This window comes from Pezoporus occidentalis, unplaced genomic scaffold (genome assembly GCF_034315485.1).
Source record: "Pezoporus occidentalis ecotype Australia unplaced genomic scaffold, CSIRO_AGI_Poc_V1 ctg269, whole genome shotgun sequence".
In the NCBI taxonomy this organism is placed as follows: Eukaryota; Metazoa; Chordata; class Aves; order Psittaciformes; family Psittacidae; genus Pezoporus; species Pezoporus occidentalis.
Window position 1 is genome coordinate 235748 of NW_026914600.1, and position 27459 is coordinate 263206.

Consider the following 27459-nt stretch of genomic DNA (forward strand, 5'->3'; position numbering starts at 1 on the left):
GAAAGAAAACTAAATGAAGCCATTAAAATGGACTTAGCTGGGACAAAAAGTGGTGTAGTTTTGCACAGCTTTTCATTTAGAAGTTTTGCATCTGCCGAAGCATGTAGTCTGTGCCTCCACTGCTCTCAATGAAGGTTGAAAGCTTGCAGTAGAGCTAATCATTGTATCCCAGGATCAATGTATGAGAATTAGGTTCCTAACACACCTCCGTAACTTGAGTGATTTTTACTAGAACCATTCATGAGTGCTTGCTGATTTCTCTGTAACAGTCCTTTGTCTGCTTCTGTTAGTAAAAAAGCCAACACATCACCATGCAATGGTTGTAAAAAAAAGCTTTCACAGGGAAAACACTGTCAACATTTCCTATGAGTTGTATGGTTACTTCTCTTTCTTTTTCTAACATGCTGCTGGACATAGCAACTGCTGATTTGACCCTGAACAAATAAAACAAGGCTCAACTGTGCACAACTTGCCACCAAAAGAGTTTTGTATGCCTCACAAAATCTGGATCCAAAGATATATTTGATATCATTGCAAATCAGCTTTTTACACTTTTTAAGATCCGGACATATTCTCACGAAACCATAGTTAGAGGACTGTGTTTCTTTCAAAGGAATGTTGTTGTGCTAATCCTAAGGAACACTAATTCCTAACAGCAAAACTTACTGAAAATTTAATAATCACCTGTAAATGTCAAGCCTCATCAAGTAACACCCATGTTTCTCCTTGATTCTTTTACCATTCTATTTGTATATCAGCATCCATACTTTGATTTTCAAGTGTAGCCTGGCAGAATTTCACAGGAATGCATTGCAAAAAAGGCGTATGAAATCACTAGTATTTTTATTGGCTGTGATTCCATTTTAGAAGAACATCATACTGTTTACCCCCATCATGCAGGAAAATGTAGCAGGCAAGTAACAAATGAAGTTCACATTCACAAAGCCACTAAATCATCTTGTAGTTGCTTGGAGAATACTGCATGCATCTGAAAGGAAGCTGGGGAGCATTTCTACTAGAAAATGCATGGCTAAGTTGAATTTTGCTCTGTGTGTGTGTGAGAAAACAAGCAATTTTTTAATTACAGTAATGAAATCTTTTACTAACTCTGTACATGAAACAGTTATCTTGACAATATATATTCGGAATAGTTACAGACAGCTTTCAGATACATACGACATTATGCTGAGGTCACAACAGCTAACTTCTAACAATTCTTGTTCTAGCACAGTAAGCTTGCCAAAAGATGTATTCAGCAGCATTGGTATGGTCTTTCTTGACAGAGGACAGGGTCTGTGAGGAACCTAAGCCAACGTATAGTACTAGAAACATAGAGAAACTCCAAAGTGATTTAGCACATGATCTTATATTTTGTTTTATTTATTTTAAACACAAGATTAGCATTGATAATTAATATTGCAGTCTGATTTTGTATGGCTTTCTCTAAATACAAATGTGAGTTCACAAGGTCAAGGGTAAACTAAACCCTCCAAATGTGGAGGCCCTTTGAATTGTTTTCCCTTTAATAAGTAAGGTCTTGGAACTGTGAAGGAAATGGCTGCAGTGTCTAGCCACCAACCTTTCTGTGTAAATAAAAACTAGCTAAAAAAAATGAAAGACCTCTTTTACCTGAGATTGAACAGACCAGTGATGCAAATAAAGCAATGGCATGGAAATACAAAGAGATATTCAGAATCCAGACAATGAACCATGCTTGTCTTTGGTCTCATTTAAGTACTTCAACACCTGCTTGAGTGCTGAGGGGGAAAGGGTCTGAGACAATGCTTCTCACATTCATACATGAGCCAAAGGTGTCTGTGTCCCATGTTGCCAGTTCAGAGTGGGAAGGGAAATGGATGGGCAGAAGGGAAGGGAGAGTGCCTGCTCTCCAGTCTGTTCAGCATGGCTGAGGCACTTCAGGGACAATGGAGTGACTTGAGGAGAGGTCCACAACTCATACAAGGTGCCAAAAATTATGTGAGGCAAACCCAAGAAAAACCTCCCCAGTACCTGCAGTAGATCTCCCGTCATGTTTCTTTGTTGAAAAAAAAAGGACAATTAAAATAGGAACTACCAACTCAGGCCTGGCTGAGATCTCTGCTGGAGGAAGCGCTGGTGTGGACAGCTGAGGTACAGAAGTGATGACACGACTGGACTGGGAGGCTCCCACAATAGAAAAGACTCATCAAACATTTAGTAAACCACCTTCCCTTTCTCTGCTGCTCTCTGACCCCAGCATGAAGCCTAACAAACTCAGTACAGAGATCTTACGGCCCTCTTCAGAGTTTGGACCCAGATGTTCATACAGCTCAGGAGTTCAGTTCACTAAAGGAGTGTTTCTAATGCTACATGCCCAGGGACAGCATTACCTGCTTACAAACACTTAGATCAGTCATGCAATGGCAGAGCTGCTGAGGCAGTTAGAAAACATAATACCAAACACACTTCCTTTCCCTCTTTTCCCCTTTTCTTCTCCCTTTTCCTCCTCTTCCACACATACGTGCACACACATGCACATCCAGCTGCCAGAGACTGTGAAGATAAGCAGTTGGGAGAACCATTCAGCAAGGAGTACAACAGGAAGAAAATTCTGATTCTGCATCAAGAAGAGTATTTGGTTGAATGAGGAAGTGAGTCCATGATAGGGCCTAAGGAAAGATCAACAAGCAAGTGGTAGAGAAAGGCCAAAACAAAGCTGAATGAGCTCATCCTCCTGGTAGGTTTATTTGCAGAGTTCTCCAGCACAAGGCTAAAGGAAGATATGAATGGATGTGTTCTTTTTAGCATGGGCACATTTCTGCTAGTTCTACTTATGCAAAGGATGCAGGACACAAAGATTAGACAGAGCATTTTTAAAATATTGATGTCTGTATCTCAGTGTGATCTAGATTTCACTGCCAATGAGTTGCCAGAGCAAAGAGGTATCCTCTGACTTTTGGCTTTCAGGGGTGTTGGATTTTGTTCCCTCTGTGGCAGAGCACCAAAACCAGCTGCTGCCTTTGTGACAAATGGTGAGTTTTCAATTCTGTCAGGTTGACTTAAATAGGTTTAAATTACTATCTGCTGAATTTTCATGGGGTGAGTAGGACACTCTCCCTAGAAATAGTAAATTGCACAACACAGTTATGCTACACCCAAGCATGGATTCAGAGATAAAGAGTGCTCTGGGCTATTAAAGTCTTGAAGGGGGTGAGACATTCACCTTGCTTTAAATGAAAGTTAGGAAAAATACCTCACTGACATTATCTGAAAGAGTAAAACCTGTCTTCTTTTTCTTCTGGGAAGCCCTTGGCAGCTGGTACTTGAATGAACACACCTTGTTTGTAGACATAGCCTGAAATAAATTGCATCTTCCATCAGCTGGTTCTGATTTGTAGATCAGTCAAACTTCCTCAACCTTTACCTTGCATTTGGTAGAAACTTACAGTTGAAATAATTTGTGAAGAAGCAATGGATAAGAATTGGGTAAGGAGGGTAAAATAAATACATTTCTTCTGTTTCATTATATTTTTTCTCTTTTATGAGAGATACTGCTAAAAGGCACAGAGTTCACAAGCTCACTGCCTTAACCACGGTGCAGATTTGTTCTGCTTACCTGACAAGATGATAAATATCTTTAAAAATTTCTTGTTCAGGGAAGTACTGAGATGTTTGCCTAAACTCTCTTCCACTGAACAAGTGCATCAAGGAAATTCCATTGAAGTAAAATGATTAATTTAGGTATGTAATGAAGTATCTGAGATTGCTTTCATTTTTGCTGCCAAATGTCTTCCATATACTTAGGAAACTTCTCTGTTCCTATGACAGGGGTGAACAATGGTGGTTCTACCAGACTAAATCATGATTCTCCTACAGGACTGTAAGACTAAGATGGCATGATGCTCTCGCATCAGCAACTACAGAGACCTAGACAAACACAAGAACTCCAGGATGGGCTCTTCAAATGACAAGCCAGATACCTGACCATGAGGGTCTGTGTTCAAAATCAGATTGTCTGTGTATTAAGTCTGTGTATATACCAGCAAATCAACATCTGCAGTAGAAGTTGGCTTATCTTATGCAGTTACTCAATGTGTACAGACCTGTATTGAGGAGCCCTCCGTATCTGTGTCTGGGAAAGGCAGCAAAGATAATGGTGAGAGAGACGTTTCCTCCCACCCTACTGGAATCAAGGGATGCCACACACAGTGACAATATTAATTAGCTTCTGCACAGCACTGGAGAAGCATCTTGACTTTATGCCTTTACAGTAGGTAGAGACTGAAACCTACATTACACAGCTGGAGCAGCTGTGTGGGACAGGAAAATAAGTGACCTCCCCAAGGCAACGCAGTAATTTAACATGACTCATAGCAGGCATACCCAGGATTTCTGGATCTCTAGGGCCATGTATGGCTAGCATTCAGGCCACCACACTCTCCCACACACTGCAGGAAAGGGTGGAGAGGACATAAACACAACAATACACTGAAATTCAAATGTCCATCCTGCAAACACTGCTGGGAATGGGACAGCTGAGTATGGCACTGGGCAGAAGGAGGGTTAGTTAATCAGAGTGACCTGTGTACTTGGTCATTGGCTTCAAAGGGGTTGGGGAGGTCCTCTATCAGAGCACCGTGAACTCGCCTGTGGTTTCAGCTCTCTGTATGGCAACTGTCTGACCAAATCTGCCTTTTCAAGTTAAGTGTATGGCTAATTCCCAAATTAACATGACTCTTGCTTAGATTCTGAGGCATCTAACAAACCAGCATCTGAGGGCAGATGACTCACTTCTTCCGCAGTTCTGAGTGATGTCAGCTGTGTAAGTCATGCCTGATTTACCTTTCAAATGATCTCTTATTTATGCCAGTGATGGAATTAAAACAGGAAAGCTCTGCCCCTGGGAGAACTGTGATATCCTTTCCAAGGGCAGACGTGCTCAACATCAAATGGCTACTGTGAGCCAAGCAACAAGAAATAATGGCTAGTAGTTATTATAAAAAATAATAAAAAGAGAAAGAAAATTAAAGAAGCCACTGTTCACATTTAGTGAACAATCCTTCCTGCTTTGCATGGAAATGCACATAAGGTTGTTCCTTTTATATGCTTAATGTACAGTTGCCTTAACATACATAGTACTATGGCTTATAATAAAAGTTGTGTAGTTTGCAGCTTTTTTATTTTTACATCCATTCAGAGTCATCTACTGGATGTGACTATATACCAAAAAGAAACGGATGAGCAAAGGGCAAGAGGCAGTCAGAAGGGAATGGGAAGCAAAGGGAAACCCAGTGAGCAGTAAGGGGCAGAGGTGGGGCTGCATGATGGATGGAAGGTTGTAAATCCCCATTGGGCAAAAGAAAAATTCTTTGCAGTGCTGTTTATGCCCATCTAACAGTCTGCATCTACTACTTCTTGAACATGTCTTGCAGGGGCCCTGGTAGGTATTTGATGACTGTGTCTAGAATGCTTTCTTCTTCCTCCTCCTCTTCATCCCCACAGCCAGGAGGGATAGCCTTCTTTGGGCGTGTCAGACTCCCTTCAGCATTAGCTTCCAGTGCAGCCTGAGCCTCTGCTTCCTTTTCTTCCTTCTTCTTTATCCCATACTGCAGGAGAGAGAGAACACATTGTCAGTCACCTGCCGAACTGGATGACTGATGAAACCAGCCATCACACACAGTGCTTCATATTCTGCAGTATGAGCATCACTGTTCTTATCTGCTTTTTCACAAAGACACCCAAATTACACCTCCTAACAACTCTCCCACTAAGTGCAGCCATGTGGATGGACAGATCTCACAAGACAAGGAGGTGCAATAGCCATAAACTAAAACACAAGAGTTTTCAACTCCACATGAGGAAGTACTTCTTTAAGTTGAGGGTGGCAGAGCACTGGAACAGGCTTCCCAGGGGGGTTGTGGAAACTCCCTCTCTGGAGACATTCCAAACCCACCACGGATATGTTCCTATGTAACCTGCTTTAGGTGGCCCTGCCTTGGCAGGGGATTGAACTACTTGATTGCCAGTGGTCCGTTCCAACTCTAACAATCCTTTGATTCTGTGACAAGACAGTCAGATGCTCAAACCACTCAAAAACAAGCATGGAAGAGAATTTGGGACTACAGCGAAAAGACATTAAAAGTGGGACAGAAAGACCTAGTGAAAATAAACCTTCATGAGAAACTCTGTATTTGCCCACTGAACTCTGCACTTCTGGGGCTAAAGCTTACTCAGATGCAAGAGAAATATCATTAAGCCTCTGAGTAGAATAGATGTCTCAGAGTAGAATAGATACCTGAAATTTGCTACTCCCATTAAGAATTAAAGGTGTGCTATTAAGACTTCATATGACTAATTAGAATCTCTTTTTTATGATTTTACATTCAAAATGCAAGATTTAATAGAGAACTAAGTATATGCCTGAGTAAATCAGACTAGGGAGAGAAGTGCTGTAGTATCTCAGCTCCCACAGTCATTAGGACTTTCTTTAAAACTTCTAGTTTGAAGGGATGCCAAGGAAAACTATTTCTGCAGTATCAACCCTCAACACTCTCAGCTTTCATGCATTTTGGTGATTCACAGGTTTTGAAGCTCTTTCCATAAGTGTTTTCACAGAAATTTTGGAGGTTATGGTGATACACGATTAGAAATAAATTAACCAATTCAAGCTGTCCCATGCAAATCTACAGAAACAAGGATACCTGCAAGCTACCCTCTTTATTATAGAATCATAGAATGGTTTGAGTTGGAAGGGCCCTGTAAAGGTCATCTAGTCCAACCCTTCCGTAGTGAGCAGGGACATCTTCAATTAGATCAGGTTGCTCAGAGACTTGCTCTGTTTATTCAGATCAATTTAAATTTCTCAGACTTTTTCTGACTATAAATATAAGTTACACTTTCATAGTTTCTTTTGCCATTGATACAGTCTCAGATGTCCCGCTTCTCAGTGCCCAGCTGTGCTTCAAAAAGTCCATTTGCATGTTGCAAGGATTTTGGTCCCCAGGCTCCCAGGTTGCCAGGAACATTCTTCTTCTCAGTCATTTCCCCTTCTAACCAGATGTTTTTACGGCTGCTGACTCTTGCCTGCTCAATAATTTCACAAGCACCTGAAAGATTCCTTAAAACCATTTCACTTCAGCTACATTATAGAGGCATTTGACCTTTGTAAAGGAAGAGGAAAGGCTGTAGCAGCTATCAGCTTCAAAATTATTGCTCTGTAGAAGCTATTCCTTTACAGATGCCTAAATTTTAGTTAAAGTGCCAAATGGAATTAAGGTTTGTCTCAGTACATCAGAACCATAAGGTAACTAACTTAAACCCAGGCAAAGAACAGCAAAATATTTTACATGAATAAGCTTGAAAAGGACTTTTAAATGAAAATTAGATGTTATTTAAAAAAAAAAATCAAAGAATCATGTTGGTACAAAATACTCAGTATTTTCTAGTATCAATACTGTGGTTCTGCTGAATAGAAATGAAGTAGATGCTCTTTTCATTATTTTATCTTGTAATTTTTTTTCCATTAAGTATAGACCAAATTGTTTACAAGTAAAGCAAAATATTCATTGCTGCTGTCATGACTTGCTCATTTCAAAGGGCTCTTGGTTTTGGCAAGAAAATCCTTCATTTTTGAACAAAGCCAATATTTTTGCTTTGTTTCTTCACTGTCATCAAGATTTAGGACAACATCCTGCAAGGTTGAAACCAGTAACTTCAAAACCACCTAGTTCTCTAAATCAGTTCTTCTAAAGAATGTTCATTAAGGACATTTGTTTTATGATTTTTATACCTAGTGGATGCTGGTCACATACACATTTAGTGGGAGATGTTCAAGACAAACGATGTCTCCACATCTGAGGCAAAGGAAGCATTTGATCAACTTATAGTTGTAGGGCTGAACAGGAAAAAGAAGATCCAGCATAGAAACAATAACCACTGCAGGGGGAATGACATACACCACGAGGCTGTGTACAGTCTATATATAACAGGCTAGCTAATGCTCACTCTCCCTCTCAAGTCACAGGTAGACCCCTCTAGGTGATTTCCAGCGTAACTTTTCTACAGACTTTACCTTCCTTTGCCACCTAGAGGACAATAGAGGAGACAACACAAATCATAGTAACACACGTGTCCCGTGCATGCTTTCAGATCCTCCATCTCAAGACAATAGTGGGTTGATCCTCTCTGTCAAGAGCTTGTTGATCAAAGATCTAGACCACAGGAAAGTATGGAACAAAACCAACCACTCAGGTGCTACTATGTGCTAGGATAGAGGGAAGATCAAAGATTATATGGAGGAAGTAGCACAGTACTTGTCAGCCTGGTTCCTATCCATAGCAATTGCTACAACATGTAATAATAAGCCATTTCTGCCTAGTACATATGTAACACCCAAATACAGATTTATTTCGGACAAACGTAGTCTTCTCTTGGAGAAAGATGGCATTGCATCAAAAGCAATTTTTATAAGAAAAGATCAGTTCATTGTTATAATTTAAGGTTGGTGGCATTTTCTAACGTTTTAGATTAGTCAAAATGTAATGCTTTATGATTCATAGGTGAATAAAATGGAATTATTCAGGTTTGAAATTGTTTCAGAGGAAATCAAATTATAACAAGGGAAGTTAATATGAGCAAAATTTTAAAAAAGCACCTGGAGTCTTCACTTGAAATCTGTAAAATGAAGTAAAAAAATAATTCCTAAAAATATAAAAATGACCTTTTTCATGCTCTAGCTTTCCTGAGGATGGTAAATATTGCACTATATATATAAAAAAAAAAAAAATTAGGGATGACAACAATATCATTATTTTTTTTTCAAAGTCCAACCCTACAAAATTTAATATCAGAGGCTTTATTTATACCATTATCTGCTTGGCCTTCACTCATGTCACCATACAATTGTGGAAATTATGGACCTAAACCAGCAAGATGCTGAAACATTTTAAGTATGTAAACTGCATTGCTGCTTTTAAAGTTATTACTATGCTGTCACATAAAATTGTTTTCACTGGGTTGTATGTTGGTGAAATACTGGCAGGCTGGAATCTTCAGTCATCAGGTGGAAAGAACAGGGAAAAATACCATGGTGCCCAGTTTATCCCACATTCACTCAGTGGATGCCAGGAAAAGACTACACAAACAATCAACTTTGTTGCCATTTCTTTCCTTGCCTATTCTTTCTGCTTTCCACAAGTCAAATTAAGTGCATGAACTAGAAACATGTTGGAAATCTGATGTGACTCTAATGGCAGAAAGTATGTTAAGGAATAGGGGGACTGTTCAGCCAAGATGGACCTGCAGCTAAAATGTCAATCCACCCAAAGGTAGTTACCATTTTTTATGACAAACTAATCATTGTTTATTAAAAATTAACATCTCTATCTAGCAAAAATCTGGCTTTCCAGGAAGACAGCTAGAATCGAGCTTAAATGAGTAGTTTATTTGGATCAGATTTTGAACTGACCCTCTAGGAACAATAAGAGAAGCTAAGGAAATACAGGAGTTTTTGTGGGGGATAGAGAGACTGCATCGTGGGACCAGCAGAACCTTAGCAGGGAAGAGGATTCTGGATTCTGAGAATAGGCAGCTGCCAAGATGAACACCTTTCCCACTGAGATGCCAGGCAGTATGACCCTACAGGGACTCTTATACTCTGAATAGGGATTCAAAAGACCAACAGAGTGCTCTTGCTGACCTTAGCAGTTTGAGTTATCCGTAACACAATAACCATAACATTATGCTACTAATATTTACCATGATTGTATGCTGCAAGATTATTGTAGTTACTACGGTTAATTTAGCTAATCGCGTAACTGTATCTGCTGTTGTTATGGTTGAATTACCATATTTTACAGCCTCTATAAACTATTAAATATCATTGTGTATATACTTCATATAGTCACAGAATATCACTGGATATTCTCACTGGATGCTTTTCTTTCCTCTTAATACATGGATAAAAAGGAAATGAGGACTAGTGGTTTTGGTACTACATATCTGTCCTGCAACCTAGACTTGAAGTGTCAGCTACTGGGAATGTGAAGAAGATAAACAAAGATGAGTTTAATTCCTTGGAGCAGAAAAATGAACTGTGTTCCTTTGACTGGCTTCACATGTACACATGTCTAATTGGTCTTCAGTCTGCATCACAAGAAATAACACTGCACATCAACCAGCACTGAATTTTGGTTTCTTGGAATAATAGAAAACAGAGTGGCTTGGGTTGGAAGGGACCTTAAAGCTCATCCAGTTCCAAAACCCTGCCACAGGCAATGACACCTTCCACTAGATCAGGTTGCTCTAAGCTCCGTCCAACCTGGCCTTGAACAGTGTCAGGGATGGGGCAGCCACAGCTTCTCTGGGCAACCTGTGCCACCACCTCATCACCCTCATAGGGAAGACTGCTTCCTAAGAGCTCATCTAAATCTCCCCTCTGTCAGGTTAAAGCCGTTCCCCCTTGTCCTTTCCCTATAGGCCCTTGTCAAAAGCCACTCCCCAGGTTTCTTGTCAGCCCCCTTGAAGTATTGGAAGACTGCTCTAATGTCTCCCTGGAGCCTTCTCTTCTCCAGGCTGAACAAGCCCAGCTCTCCCAGCCTGTCCTTTGTTTCTGGTACTGGTTACATTTCTCTTCAGGGAATTTTCCTCCTCAGTGGTTTTGCATATCTGCAGGTGGTACTGCATCCATGTCTGAACAGATGTGGCAGATACAGCCATCTCTGGAATTATTATTTTATATAGCAGCTGAGCTTTTAAAAGCTACTGAGAGATTTCAGTGTTTCTTCCTTATCTTGCTTCATATACAGATTACAGAAGACCTTGTCTTTCCATACACAGCCCTGCCTATTAAGTTTCATTTACATTCAAACCCGCAGTACAATAGAAAAAGAACCAAATTATTAACCAGACTTGAAAGGATATGGTTAGAGAAGACACAGAGCAATTTTCCCACCCTTCCACCTCAAGGGCTAACTTGACCCGAACCAGTCCTCTTCCTAGGGACCTCAGCTGATGAAGAACTCTTATCTGCAACTTAACTACTCTTTACAATTAAAATATTTCTCCTTATGTCTAACTTGATTATTTCTAAAAATTTTTTTAAAAGAAAAAAAAATCTGGAAGAAGAAAAGGCACAGCTACTGCAAAAAGATTTATCTCTTATCTGCCCTTTTGGGCTTCATTTATTGTATGTGCTAAGTTGTATTTTTTTCTTTTATTCCCAAGGAGAGCACCAGCCCAATTAAAATCTTCCCACCATTGCCTAATGGCACCTTCTGCTAGGACTATATATTGGAAAGAAACAAACTGAGAGGAATGGGTAAGGTTTAGCACTGACTTTTCTCTCCACAACTGTACAGAAAACTACTCTTTCTGTAATACATCCTGAAGTCTTTCTACATGATTTCTTTGGTCTCTGAGTGAACAGGCTGCTGAGTACACCTTTGGCTTTAAGTTTCAAGTGAAGATGAGACAATGTTCAGTCAAAGTCTTCGGAAAGTATCTGTCATTTTGTTGGTCTGGTTTTGTCTTTTTACTGGTGCTGCAGTATTGCTTACAGATGTTACTGTTATAAGTGTGCTGCTGTGTGTTTATGTGACAACATAAACACCATATTTTCCTTCCCGTATGTGTATTCCCTCCAAGCCCCTGAGCTGGTGATGCTGCAGAATGACAGAAGGGTTTTCCTACAGGGGATGGTAATACTGGGCACTCTGTTCTCAGCACACAGACCTGCTTCTACATGAGTCTGGCCCAGAAATGTGCATTGCTTCTTCTTCCACCTCATCATTAGGGATTTCCTGAGTTCATTTGTGCATGAACATCAGCTCTTTTTTGTTAGTATGTTTGTTTTTGTTGCCCATGTTGGATGAGTCTTGAAGCAACATGGTCTAATGGAAGGTGTCCCTGCATGTGGCAGGGGTTTAGAACAAACACAAACCATTCTATGATCCTACAATTCTATGATTCCTGTGGGAATACCCATTGACCCCAGAATCCAAGAGTAGTGCTGCCCAAATCAATAGGCACGAAAGTCGTTTTAATGTTGCCCCACAACTGACACAGAGGAATGTAAAGCAGTGGTTTCCTGAGTAGGTCTGATATGTACTCAACAAGCCTTGCTACTTTACTTCGATTAGCAGCAACATCACATCTGTCCAATGCTTACCATTTGTGTAACTGTAAGTGAAAAACAGAGGTACATCTTGTTCCTGGTTGCAGAGGACACTGAATTTACTGCTGGTTCAGATCAAAGGGAATCTTTCCATTAGTCTCGATGGAGGTGAGACCAGACATACATGGTTAGAGAGATGGGAGCCATGTTTTGGCTTGATCCACTATTATTGCTGACTCTTCCGAAACAAACTGGCCATTGTGCTCCCCGCTCAACCAACTGAACTATATGAGGTTTTCATAGTCAAAATGCTCTTTCCTATCACTGCCTTCAGGCTGTGTGAACTAGTTTGTGAACCACAGTTTCAGAAGAAATTTACTCCTCTTTGGGAAGAAAGGGTCTATAAGAAAGGACAGGCATAGGTATCACATATGTTTTCCAGAATACTCAGCAGGTGACATGATTTCCTTCTCTCTGTGTTTGCAAATATGTTTCTTTTCTTCCTCTTGTGTATGCAGCGTCCATATTAAAATGATGTCTTACTGCATAACGGTCAGCCTTAGTGAGAGGCAATGAGGTTCAGAGAGTTTCAGGAGTGAATTAAATTGCTGTTGAATAGCAAAGACTTCCATCTTGTAATCAGAGAAGAAATCTCCAGAGTAAGCAGAGAATATCTGATTCATGAAGAAAAACACAGGATCAGAGGCTTCAAAATATTGATTCTAGGTATCTGGAGGTTTGGCTGAAATCACCACTGACTTACGACTACAGGGCACAAAGTAAGTACTGTATGTGTTGTACTCCTAAGCCTATTAGGTCCTTCAGAAAATCTCTCCCTCAGAACCTGACTTGCAGCTTCAATTAGAAAAATCTGGGTCAATTCTATTCTTCAAAGCAGATGAGACATGATAAGAAGAAAGTTGCGTATTTCAGAGTAAGAATTCAAGTTTAATTTCTTATATGTTACAGTGGATATTGAGTTTTGCTCCATGATCACCAGGATGGGGTCAAGCTGCAGAAGGCTCCCATGAGAACAGGGCATCTTTCAGTTATGCGGAGCAGGTGTGCTCCTAGCCCAAGTGGGTTATGATTTCTTGTGTTTCCAACATTTGCATTTTGAATTTTACAAGGAAAACTTTCCAGAAGCCAGTGGCAGGGACTTTGGATATAGACAAATACAGTCACTTGTGTAAGTTTAAAAGGATTTATGTTACAGCTAAGTATCTGACAGCATAAATAAATCCACAGGATGTATCTCTGTTTATGTGTGCACTTTTCAAGATCAGAACATGGAGTACAAGCTGCTCCTCCTCTTTCCTGCCTCCTGCAATGTTTTTCTTTGACAAATGAAAGCCTTCCTATTTCTACAAGGCTGGTAAAATTAATTCCCTGTTATGTTGCAATAATTTAGATCAGGTATAACCATTTTCCATAACCCCTGTTTACCATATGTGAAAGGATTTTGGTGTTTTGTTTTTTTTTCCCTATTTTTTTAATTTTATTTTATTTTATTCTGAAAGCTGTAGTCCAGTCAGTGTAGGTCCAGACTTGTGTTTTACAAGAATTTAATACAGGTGGATGAGGAGTGACTCACTGCAGGATGAGTAGTCAGCTTTGTCTTACAGTGCAAAGCATGCTGAAGACTCAGACAACTGCCAAATGAAACAGTGTTTGCCCTTCCAGGGGAACAGGGAACTTGGTTACTGCTCCTGAGGATTAGAAATTGTTATCAGCCTGCATTGCTATGTTTGTGCTTGCAAGGGCTCATCATTTCATTGTCTTAAAGATCACAAGCACTTTGACAGACTGGAAGTTGAAGCCAGATGAAATTCAAAGGCTGAACCCTAAAAGGCTGATTCATTGCAGTAGATGATATCTCAGTAGATAAACTACATGATCTCTCTGCATTTGATCCCTTTGCAATTCTGTGGAAGACCACTAACACAGATTAAAAAAAAATATTCTATGTGCCATTTTTGTTTCTGGCATGTTGCATAAATTTCCCTGCGCACCTGACGGCTCTTGCTATTATGACCTCTAGGTTGTCCTTGGCATTTTGTAGTACACTAAAAAGTGCTCTTGAATATAGGTATGCACCTGCTTTTTTTTTCCCCCAGCATTTTGTGTGAGCTGTATGGGAGAAAATTAATTTCTTCTTGGTGGACAGAGAACTTGTGTCTAAGATTTACCTTTCCAAAGGGTCTGCAGTAACTGAATCTGCTCTGAAGGAGCCATTGCTTATAGTGATGCCACACAAATTAACAAGTTGCTTCCATGCAATTCTCATGAGGTTATTCTGTCCTCAGTACCTGCCCTGGATTGATTGATAGAATAAGTTTGACAGGACATGAATCTCCATAAAACTTTTCAGTAAGAATTTTTTTCGTTCTGTAACTTATACCAATGTTTTCAATGTTGACTTTGCTGACAGCATAAGACAATGTAATTGGTAGCAGTAATGCATCTGGAAAGATTAGTTAGGTGATTATCTTCAGTCCTTGCTGTGAGACCATTTAATTTTTGTCATCAGCTCTTTGGGGATTCTTCTGGGTGAAATAAATCCTACCACGTCCCACTGTGGCTAGGATCTAATTAGCACACACACCCTGACAATACATCTGTGGAGACCCAGGCATTGCCACAAGCTCAGAGACAAGACTCAGTAAAATCAAAAGTAGCTAATCAATTAGTTTCAAACCTTTGACACACACCTCACTCTGAAGTACAAAAGTACTTCTCAATCCCATTAGCTGGCCACAGAGGGGAGAACTCTGACATCAAAATGATTTAAAAATGGGAAGAACACTTCTGACATCCAAAAAGAGCAGGTAAGAAGGCATAAATATTTATTCACATGCTGTAGTCCTTAGCAGGGACATGAAAAAAATGAAGGGCAAGTTACTTACCTCTCTCTAGCTGATTTTGATCTGGCACGCACACCAGCCTCTTTTTGTAATTTTAGGTAGTTTTCTTGCTGCACAATAGGCTGTGGAAGTCCTGTTTGTAGTGAATGAAAGTTGGTAAGGGAGAATATCTGGTGCATCTCACCTATCCAGTTGAATAGCATTAATGATGTTACAGAGCTAGAAGGCCATACTCAGGCTTTGTAGTGCTGCAAGGCCCTGTTGCTATCACCAATTTGGAGAGCTGCTGTCACCTGCGAACAGCCACTGCATAATAAAGCTCCCACCGTTGCAACAGCCTGCAAACAGCTTGGATGGGTAACTCAAAACCTGCACCAGAGATGAGATGCATGTTTCATGGTTCACATTTCTTCCAGGTGGAATCACCTGCTGAACTTTTCTCATCCCTTCGGTTGACTGGCCATGGTTATGGTCAGAGAACAGATGTTTAGCATCATCAGTAATACTGACTGATCCCAAATCTTGCTTGGCAGATGCTGAAGTGTGTGATTGTGTTCTGGTACTTGTGCTTGACCTGATATGCTTTGAGGGTGGAAATCCTTCATCTGCAGGATTTCTGCCAAAGAAGCTTGCAGAGTGTGGGAGAATAGGAATTTTGCAAACATTGGCAAAAACTTGTTTGCAGATTTTTAAGATGTGCACAAGCTTTTAATTCTGGAGTTCTCTCAAGGATATTGGGAAAGGCGGTTTGCATGTTTTGCTGACAGAAGATTTCCCTCTCATTTATATATTCATGCATTTGGGCATCCCTACTGGCAAGAGCTTGCCTGTCACTTTCTCAACATGGCAGGTTCCTCAGCCCCAGTTCCTGTTCTAGTCTTACTTGGTTCTCTCCCCAGAGATAACCCATCCCTACCACAGGTGTATCAGGAGAAAAAAGCAGAAGCCTTAGAGACACACAGTCTCTAATTGTCTGAAGACAGAACAGCTCACTGACAGCATTATCATCACTGGCTTCAACAGCACCCACTTGCTCTCTAGATTACCCATCGATATTCCATCACACACATGCTTCCCAGTGCAGCACAGCAAGCCTGAAGACACTGTATAATTGTTCAGTAATGTTGCATGGAAATGTTATATGCCTGGCTGTTTAGACTTGTGTTTAGAAAATTACTTTTCTGGGATGTTAACTTCATCAACCTTTATTAGAGCAGGTCTAGGTTTCCCAAGAGGAGAGACAGCAATACTGCAGACAATGAAGAACACAGGAAGCAGAAAGTCGCTTTGTTTTAATGAACTTATTTAGAAGACAGTAACAATATTTTCCCACTTTGTTCTGTGGCTTTTCCTGCAGGGATATTGTCTGGAAAGTATTTGAAGCAAAAAAATGAAAAACTTCAGACCCTGGAGAAATTGCCTTCTGCACTCTGCTTTGTAGCTTCAAGGAGAGACATGGACTGCAAACTGGTAGTTGGTTTAAGACCATGGTTAAGAAGGACCAAGACGATTATGTAGCATGATGCTCTCTTATTTCTGGATCTCCTTCCCACAAAGGCTTTGCAATGAATCTGGTAATAGAAGAGGTTCCCTATAAGCACCTTGCTCAGTTTGATAGCTGGAAGCTAACCATCTATTCTGAGCTCTTCTAGTCAGTGACATACACTATGGGCAGCATTACATTCTGCACTAAGACAGGCACCTAGGACATCATAATATGAGGTATGCATTTCTCCCTATTGAGTATGAAGGAGGAAATGAGCATCAGCTCAGGGGAAGACAAATGAACTGTTTGATAGCTAAAGCTTAAAAAAGCAAAAGCACTTCACATACCTGGTTATCCCTAAAATCATAGCAAATATTCCCAGGGCTCCCTCCTCAGATTAGTTTATTTTCCTCTCACTCTGAATTATGTACGTTGTACATTGAGGAGTTCTTAATTTTTTATTTTTAAATAGATACTTAATTACTCATTCCCATTATGATGGATTCATTAAAAGTAGAAAGCAACAAGGCTCCTCCTCCTTTTTGTCCCTCTCTTTCTCTCAACCTCCCTTCCCTTAAGCATAATCAATTCCTTTGGCAGAAATGAAAGCAGCCTGGGAATGCCTTCAGGTTCTGCTAATGACAGCTGGCAAGAGCTGTGAGATTCTCTGTAGTATGACCCAACTAGTTCCACTGTATATATGTCACACACTACCATTTCATAGCTAACAGCTAGCGCAAAGGAAAAGAGCCTTTTAAAATGAAGGTGGAACTTCCTTAATTTAGTACCTGATTGAATATACTTCTTGGTGTACTCACACATGGATTCAATTTAGATGTAGCTTCAGGATAGTCTTCCTGGAATTCTCATTTCCTTACAACAAAAGTTGTTTTGCATGCCAGATCTTAACGCTTTTCAAATGTGGACCCTTTCCCTCTGAGGAGAGAGGCAATAGAAAGAGAGATGAAGGGAAGAAAGGGGAGGGGATCAGGAAGGAAGGAAGAAAGGGAAGAAAGGAAAGTGAGAGAAGTAAAAGACGGAGTGAAGGAAAACAACAGAAGCACAGAGCAAAATGAGTAGCAAAACTGTAATACCGTGTTAGATCAAGGGTCCAGTTAGCGGCCAGAAGTTGCTGCTTTGAGAAGGATTGTAAGAATGAGGGCAATATTAAGTGATCCTCTGATATCAACTGCTTTCAACCATGAGCAGTTTAGTGACATCATGAAACCAGGCTTGCATTTGGGCTGTCATATTTAGGTCTTCCCCATGTATAGACGTAATAATTCTTCTTTTTTAATCCTGTTAGCTTTTTGCATTTCCAATTCTGTTGAAAGTCTCCAGACATGATGACTGAAAATGGATGCAACCTGCACATGGAACACTGCAACACACCCCAAATTGTCACAAGATTTCCCTAAATGTACGTAAAACCCTACACTACTATTCTTCCTCTGATGACCAACCTGGGTGACTTGTCAAATCCCACCTTACCAAGCATCTCTCTGAGAATTTGTTGAGGTGGATGCAACTGTCATACATTTTCTGAGCTTCCATGTTGCAGCATCACACAGCCTTTCAATCACAGCTCAAGGCTAAACTACAGTACTAAGATTAAATTCTAGAGAGCATGGAAGAGAGAGTGAGTGTTGTGGGTATATGTGGCCATTCTTTAGTCTGAAAAAGCACTTGTGAGTAAAAAAGATATTCAGCCAAATGATGCACATTTAGATACTCTGCTAATTGTTCATTATATAAAGACATGCATATAGCTAAATCTACAGCCACATGGAAATCAGATGTTGTTGTGGTTTAAACCCAGTCAGCAAATCAGAACCATGCAGCCTCTCTCTCACTCCCCCCGCCATTTCCTCCCCCCACTTCTGGAGGCATGGGGAGGAGAATTGAAAGAATGTGACTCCTACGGGTTGAGATAAGAACAGTCCAGTAACTAAGGTATAACCACTACTGCTAACACCAATAATAATAATGATAAGGTAAATAACAAGGGAAGAGAATACAATTGCTCACCGCCAGCCAACCGATACCTAGCCCGACCCAAGCAGTGGTCTAGCCCTTCCAGGTAACTGCCCTCAGTCTATGTAGTGGGCATGATGTGCTGTGGTATGGAATACCTCTTTGGCTAGTTTGGGTCAGGTGTCCTGTCTTTGCTTCTTTCTGGCTTCCCCTCCTCCCTGGCAGAACATGAGACTCAGAAAGTCCTTGGTCAGATTAAACATTACTTAGCAGCAGCTAAAAACATCGGCGTTACCAGTGCTGCTCCCAGGCTGAAAGTCAAAACCACAGCACTGCACCAGCTGCTAAGAAGGAGAAAAATGACTGCTACTGCTGAAACCAGGACAGATGTCTACCTTTATGAGGACTCAGCAAAGACATTTGAGGCCTGGAGGACATGGCTGATAAGTGGCTCCTCTCATTCAAAGCTGTAGTGCAGAGTTGGGACAGCATATGCCCAAAGGAGCATTTTGAGCATGATCTTCCCATTCTATGCGGTTTTAACTTTCAAGGCTTTTAAAAAAATTAAAAGGTACTCTTCAGTATTTACTGAAACCAGTTATTTACAATAGCTCGTTTGGCTTCTGCGTCTCTTCTGTAAGCAAAACTGAAATGTGCTGTGAATACTTTTTCAGTGTGTGGATGTCATGATTACTGGTAATTTACAATTGGCAAACAAAACCTAAGAAGTGTGGTTTTGTTAGGTTTTGTAAGTGTATAATTAGAGAATACAAAAAAATGGATCTCAATAGTTCATGAAATACATACCAAATAAACAAAATATATCCTACATTTTACCACGTTAGTCTTTATGATTGAGTTAAACATTGTTGACCCTACTTACACTGGTCTGAAGATACAAGTCAGAGCTGACTTTCTAATTTTCCATTCTATTAATGCACTGGAGGTACTGGTTTCTAATTGCTATAATTACTCCTTTGTGAGTTAACCGCGTCCATACCCTTTACCAATTTACATTTTATAAATCATAAATGCACTTGGGACATATTTTATTTATTACTTGGGGTCCTCTGATCATAATATGCATTTAATATAATATTTCTTAATATAAGATATTGTGTTTTCAACTGCGATTTCAAGCTAACTTTATGCTCCTAAAAAGATCAATCCATTCCAATTAACAGTAAGAAAAGTCTCTCAATGATTTCTCTGTGGAGGGAATCAGGCTTGGGACTGTCTTATTTCTTCTCCTCATCTCTATTAAATTAAATAAATTTTACAAATATTGTTCTGCTGGTCACTTCAGAGCATTTGCACAAGCGAGTCTGCTCTGCCTAGTCTGCCTGGGTCTAAAGTACGCATGCTCTGCTTTTCTCCATATTGCATGTATAGTGTCCCAATCAGATTCCTTTTCTTCTTACAGTATTGGAAATCAGTGAGATTACTTTCTCATGCTGAAAAGCCATGCGGTTAAACAATACAGGAATTCAAAGAACGTGGATTTTTTTCAGATTTGCCATTAAATTTCTGTGTCATCCTGATTGTCTCTTAACCCATTTTTCCTCCTTGTTCTTTGTCTTTTCTTTGCCCTTTATGACTACCTATTCAGACCTTCTCTTGCACCACAGAAGTCAGTGGTAGTTTTGCTATTGGCTTTAAAAAAAAATCGTCTAGTTTCATTGTGGTTTTGGAAGAAACTCTCCATGTTTGATTTTTTTTTTCTTCGTCATTGAAATGTCTCTTTATTAATAATAATAATAAAAAAGCTAAGCTACCTGAAAATGAGTTCCAAACAGAAGCTGAGTACATCTGTTTTACTAAAGTTATGACATTTCACTTACACCAGTTTTCTGCTCACTCTCAACAAGTCATTATTTCAAGAGCTATTTCAATATTAAAGAGAAAATTTCCTGAGATTAGGCTGTTTCATCAGGCCAGAAACATTTGATTCTTGTGTAAGGAGATGAAACCTCTTTCAAACTGATGTGTTTTCTTCAAAGGTCTTCAACACTTTTTCAGCAACATTTTCTTCTCTAACAATCAGTTGATGGGACTTGCAGAACTATCACACACTCTCACTTAACAACGACTTTGCTTCAGGTCCCTAATGTTCCATTGATCAAAACTAAGATACACTTTGGGCAGTGAGCATAAATTTGTCTAAAATTCTTCCTGCATCTATGTGTTCCTCTGGGAGAAGGGTATCATTTGGTCCAGGGTGGTTGCAAGTTTTTACTCCTCTCCTTCCCCTCCGTCCTGCCAGGAAGGGGGAAAGAAAGAAACCTGAAAACCTTTCAGATTTTATATACCTTAGTGTTTCAATTCTGGCAGCATCAATGGCTTAGGGATGGCTAAGTAAAGTGGAGTTGTCATTAAGCAGAGCTGTGCTCCTATCCTAACACCATTCAAAGCACAGTTAAGTGTTCCATTCTTGTCTTTAGTTGTCTGAGAGAATGCAAAACAATTTCCAACTGCAGGGAACATTTTCATCATCAAATGCCTTTTTCCCCTTTATGTTAATTTTTACATTATTTATGTCTCTAATGAGGTTCAACAATGGTTCTGAGTAAAGCTGTAATTTTTGAAAGAACTGGATTTGCTTGTATTTTCAGCACTGAACCACATGCTTGATGCCTGAAATGAACATTCCTCCCCACAGCATTGTTATTGAAACATGACAATTCAGGTGATTTTTTCATGACATGCTATTTCTTGCTCTTAATCTGGCCTGCAGAAAAGGTAATAGATTTTCTGTTCTTTCTATACATATCTGTCTTTGTCATCTTAATAAAAATATTCTCTAGGTCTAGGGCCAGCGACTAATCATTCAGGAGACTTAGAAGTTACCTATTTGACAGGGATTCTGTTTGCAAAACCTTAATCCATTTATACACATATTTACGGCTAGCAATTCAGAAACGATGTCATGTCAAGCCTAAGAATGTCCTGTTACAATATGAACCAAACTTCTAACTGTATGCAAGAATCAGTTCAAGTTTACTGGTATTACCTTATCTGTTTTTCTTTTCTGATGTGTGCTCCTAACTGCACTGATCTGTAGTATCCACACCATACGTCATCAAAGTTGTCTCTTTTCACATCAGAGCTGTTATCCAATATCATCTTTAGCTGTAAATGACGTTTTAAAATTTTCATCTCATATGCATTTTTTGTGTCTCTTGTACACAGAAAAAAAAACAGTGTCATTAACAGTTGTACAGAATTCATTTAATAGAAGATCAGTGCTGTTGGAAAAATTATTTCTTGATGCATATTTGGTGCCCAGAGAAGTTCTGGTTGCCCCATCCCTGGCAGTGTCCAAGGCCAGGTTGGACGGGGCTTGGAGCAAGCTGGTTGAGTTGAAGGTGTTCTGGCCCATGGCAGGGGGGTTGGAACTGGATGAGCTTTAAGGTTCCTTCTCACTCAAACCACTCTGAGAGTCTATGATTCTATAATTTTATTGCCTTTAATCCTGCCAGTTCTGAAGTTCCACTTCTGCTCTTTTTTCTTTCTTTATAAATTCTGGTGTTTTTACCACCTTGATTGTATTATTCTTCCACATTTTCTTCATTCCAGTGTGTTTTCTATTTTTAATTCTGACTTTTACTATCTCCAAGACTGTCAAGGTGTTTTGTACAATACGGGCATTCACAGGATAAAACTTCTTCAGCAGTTTCAGATTATTATGTTTTCCTGTTTAAATATGATCTTCTAGCTCATCTAGCCCATTACTGTTTTGAGATTTCTAAAGCCACTCATCAGAAATAACAAATAGTGGTTATCTTTTTTAAATGTACTTTTCCAAACATATTCATGCCATGATCAGTTGCATCTGAAAATCATCTACCCGTAAGGACTGAGATTGATATCTACTTATCTGTCAAGACAAGGCCTAATACAAAACCTCTCTGTGAAAGCAATACCTCTTGAGCTAGGAAAAATATTTCCAGGGAACCTTTCCCTACTGGCAGGAGCTACGCAACAAAATCCATTTGAGTAGAAGTGTCACAGTATCACAGTATGCTAGAGGTGTCCCATAAAAGAGATTTTTTTCTACACTTTCTAGGCAAGTATTTTATATTTTTGAAGAGCTGGCTGAGCAGTTCTGTCTTGTAAAATACATAGCAATAGGAGATACCAATTTACAGCCCATCTTGTATTGGAAGCATGAAAGTACTGGTTTAGAAGCATTTGAGATCTTTTGCCTCAGAGCTGACTCAGAAAGCACAAATAACTTGCCACATCCAAGGAGGTGCCTGGAATTTCACACATGGTGTCAAGGAAGGGCTGACCAGGGTTTAACCTTACAGACTCTCTACCCACTAGTAGAAAAATGGACTCATAGAATCACAGAATCAACTGGGTTGGAAAAAAACGATAAAATCATCAAGTCCAACCATTGCTCTAGCACTGCCAAGTCTACCACTAAACTGCGTCACTGAAGGCATCTACAGAGTTTGTGAACACTTCCACAGACTGGAAGAAGCCTGTTCCAATGCCTGACCATCCTTTCAGAGAAGAAATTTTTCCTAATATCCAGTATAAACCTCCCCTGGCACAGCTTGAGGCTGTTTCCTCTTGTACTATTGCTTGTTCCTTAGGAGAAGAGACCAGCCACCTCCTTGCTCCATCCTCCCTTGCTCCTTTTCTGGACCCGCTCCAGCACCTCAATGTTTCTCTTGTAGTGAGAGGCCTAGAACTGAACAGAGGACTCCAGGTGCAGCCTCACCAGTGCCCAGTACAGGAGGATGCTCACTGCCCCGGTCCTGCTGGCCACACTGTTGCTGATACAGGCCAAGATGCCATTGGCCATCTTGGCTGCCTGGGCACAATCTGGCTCATGTTCAGCTCCATCAATCAGCACCCCTAGGTTCTTTTCTGCTGAGCAGTTTTCCAGACACTCTTCCCCAAGCCTGGAGCATTGCATGGGTTTGCTGTGGCCCAAGTGCAGGATCTGGCTCTTTGTCTTGTTGAACCTCATAGCATTGGCCCTGGCTTATAGATCCAGTCTGTCCAGATCCCTTTGCAGAGCCTTCTGACCTCACATGATCAACACTCTGCCCACCTTGGCATAATCCACAAATTTATTGAGGGTGCCCTTGATCCCCTCAGCCAGGTTGTCAGTAAAGATCTGGAAGATCTTAAACAACATTGGCCCCAGTACCAAGCCCTGGGGGTCACTGCTAGTGACCAGCTGACAACTAGATGTGATACCATTCACCATTACCCTTTGGGGTCGGCCATCCCGGGAACATTTCTGTCCCTAGACTGTCTGGACCACAGGCACAGCAAGGCAGTGGCGTGCTGTCCAAGCTGCTTCCTGGTGCCAGAGCATGGTGGACATATGTGTGTACAGAGCCCCGGGCACTGGCCAAGCGGGGTGGACATATTCTGGCTAATAGAGGACAAAGGCTTTTGGCAGAGCACTGGTTTGTATGCAGAGGGCAAAGCAGAGCCAGGAGCTACCCTCAAGCAGCCAGGAGACTGCACAGTCATGGGAAAAGCTCATGCTCCTAACTTTACATGGAGTAAAGGAGACCATAATATCATGGTGTGGAGCACAGCTATAGCATGCTTTACATCTCAGGTTGTAAGGCTGAGATGTATCACCAAAGCCTCTGTTGTATTAAAGCTCTACCAATAGCATTCCACTCCTGCAGACCATGTCAGACACAAGCCTGCTGTCCAGAATGACACCAAGGACTAGGAGTGACCGGCAGCTGCACAACTTGCAAAGATGTACTACCATTTGTCCACACATTAAAGTTCTTTTTTTTTTTTATGGACAGAATGCTTTTAAATCCTCTCTTTTGCATTTTGGTCCTTTAATTTGCATCAGTTAATGACATGAATTAAGCAAAGTTTAAGCTATGACTAAATGACTAAGAGTCAAAGAACAGAGGAAATACTGTCAACTCCATATATGGTAAATATTTCTAACAATGTAAGATGATACTGTATACAGTATCAGTTTCTGTCATCTTCTCATCATTTGACGTTTAGTTATATTGTTTCAAGGAAGAAAAAATACCTACAGGATATGTGAAAAGCAGTCATGGAGTAGAGAGGCTGATACGTACTATCAGATAAACCAGAAACAACCATCCCATGAACACATACACAAACAAGTTTAACTATCTACACAGAAAACATTGCAAAGCTTCCTCCTTGTGCAATATCCATGGCAAATCCCTCCCTGCTTTTCATTAAAAATGATTCCATTGGTTGAGAACAAAGAATCAGAGCACACTAGCTCTTACAGAAGCAAAGGAAAAGAGAAAACCAGCCTTTAGTCAAAGAGATGGAAAATGTTGTGATTAGCATAACAATATCATTGTTTCTGTACTTATCTGTAAATCTGCATTTAAATAAGTTAAATACTGTAGGACGTTTCTCTGCAGTTTAAGAGTTCTAAATAAAATTGTCAGGTACTTTAATTTGTAGCTAATGTTTTGTGGCTTGTATTTTGTTTTGTTTTGTTGGCTTTTGTTTTTGTTTTTTTTTTTAAGTGGAAAAAAGTCCATGCATGTATTATCTTGTTTAAGTTATAACTAGCAACCTACTGTGACTTTTAATTAATTTAGTTTCTGTTTTTTATTTTTTTGCTCTGAGGGTGGGAGGCAGAAGGTTGTACAGAATCCAAATTCAAAAAGGGGCATAGACTCAAAAGAAGCTTGTACCTGTTCTTGTTGTTGCTCTGCGATGGTCTTTACAGTGGGGTGGCTCCTTAAATGAATAGTGTGCAAGAAGAGATACAAAGCACGTCAAACTTGAGTTCTGCTGTCATCATTAGGATAGCAATCTACAGCAGAATCATTAACAACGCTTCTCTGTCACAGGGTACTTTTCTCTTGGCTGTGGTATCATCTTCCTAAAATGTTCTGCCTGGCTAAGGATCCAGACAAGGACCTGCAGGATCATAAACCAATTTTTCAAGCAGGATGGAGGAAATCACCCAGCAGTCTGTGACCCAGGCCCTGCCACATGCCTACATACCTAACACACACCACATCCTCTGCACTCATCTGGTTTTCATTTCACTTCAGCATATCTGTCTGCCAGTGTCCTCAGGACAGGGATCACCCTGACACAAAGTGCATGCTGCCTTTCCCATGCAGGGCTGTGAATACCAAATGAACAATCCTTCTTCTAGCCCTATCTCAGGCAATTGCTAGAAATAGAAGGCAGGCTGCTTCTTGAGATTAAAATCCTCTTCTCCAGACTACACCAGAGGTGAATTTATTCCTATTCTTACTTCACCATTTTCACCCTGTAACAAAAGCAATGCTATAATTTCTGCTTTAGAAAACATAAGGTTGCTTCCTGGGGTGGTACTTAGTGTGTTTTGCAGATCATAAAGCCATTGCAATGGCTGAATTTTTCCAAGCACTACCCATAACTACAAATTAGTTTCTTGCCTTTAAGTTCTACAATTTTTAGTCAGGAGCCATCAGAAGTTTTACCCACAGTGATCAGGACTATATTGCTTGCAGGACTGGAGCTTTTTTATAGGAAGGGAGCTGTGTTTAAAAGTGCAGTCACTAGAAAGTGCATAAATTACCTGATTTAACCAGACTTGTAAAGGCAGTATTGTGTTTTAGTAATCAAAATAAAGATAAATCAATCTAGTGTAGCCTTTTGATAGGTCTGCACCAAGTTATAAATCAGTCTGTTTCCACAGGCATCCCACTGTGCAGCTTTCAGTTTGATTTTCCATTCATACTGTTAAATTCTTCAGTGTTCCTTTTGAGTACAGTAAAGCCAGAGAGACCTGGCAACTCCTAGCAAGAGCAGGTGCTTTAATAACTATAATTCTACTTAGTCAACACTTCAGAGCTTTCAGGTTTGATTTTAATTACAGGAGCTGTGACATTTTTAGTATCTTTAAGCAACTGCCTTACTTCACCATAAGGATGCTCTGATTACAAAAGACTGGGGGGGACAAGACCTGTGCAGCACTGTTTCAAGATAACTGTACTAGGAAGTACCTAGTTTTGTCCTGGGACATTCCTACCAAACTCCTTTCAGGCTTCTTTGACAGATTCATGTACAAAGTTACATGTGCACAACAATGCAGGCCTTACAATTCTGTTTCTGAGTCATCACTGAGCAAATATAAAGAAATCCTCCTAAAAAAGCAGAGTTATACTTTGTGTTAAAAGCTTGCGGGGTATGTGTGTGAGGTATGGGAATGCGTTTCATGCTGTTTGGTGGTATCAGGACAGATAAAGTGCCTTTAGTCATTTCCCTGTACCTGAATTACCCTCACCTTCACTGAATCAATAGCTGATTCCTCTACTCCATTTCACATCAGGCTGAGGAGAAACTGATGAATTTATGTATTTAGTTTTTGAACAAAAAACTGTAATTTCTTTCTAAACAACTTCAGGCCACTAGAGGAAAACAGTCCATGTCAGTCAAATAAATCATTTCATTAAGACTGAAGTACACCTTTTAAATTTCTGGGCATGCTTACTAAAAGCAGGCAACTAATCTCTCTTGTGGTTATGCTGGTGCTCTTATTTACACTGCTCTGTTGTAAAGATATTTGCCAGGATACATGTTGTAGAAACAGGCAAGGAGGAGCTTAGTAAAACTTCTTCAAAAATATAATGTCACTGAGCCTAAAACCTTTCACTGAATAAGTTTTATCAAGGGTATGATTAGATATCTCTGTTAAGCAGATTTAAATTATTTTAAGGGGTTCAAAGGCTATGTTGCTGTTGGATATTTGCTCTTGTTACCTGTCATGTGATACCTCTAACATTCATGTGCTCATGTGGATCATTAAACTGAAAAGAAGACAGAAGGATTTAAAGCAGGTAAGTTCCCATTTTTGACACCGTGTGGGAGTGCTGAATCTAAGACAAAGCACCCTGTCTTCCTTCCTTTGCCTGATGTCTCTCTAAGTGCTCTCAGTAGTCAAAAATCACAGGTTTGCTCTTGAGAAGTAGATGCATTTTGCAGGAAGAAGCTGCCATTTGGAAACCCAGGGCCAGTCAGTGGAAGGAGAAGAACACAGTCTTGTTTATTTTAATTTTTTT

At 40.2% G+C, this 27459-nt stretch overlaps 1 protein-coding gene across 1 annotated transcript in view; it reads right to left on the reverse strand.

The window, feature by feature from the left end:
- Positions 1-824: 824 nt before the first annotated feature.
- The window catches only part of LOC134166660 (complexin-1), a 107146-nt gene continuing 80511 nt past the window's right edge, over positions 825-27459 (reverse strand). The window contains exon 3 of the mRNA XM_062624526.1: positions 825-5585. Within this exon, the coding sequence (XP_062480510.1) occupies positions 5388-5585 (198 nt within the window). The 3' untranslated portion in view covers positions 825-5387. The remainder of the gene's footprint in view (positions 5586-27459) is intronic.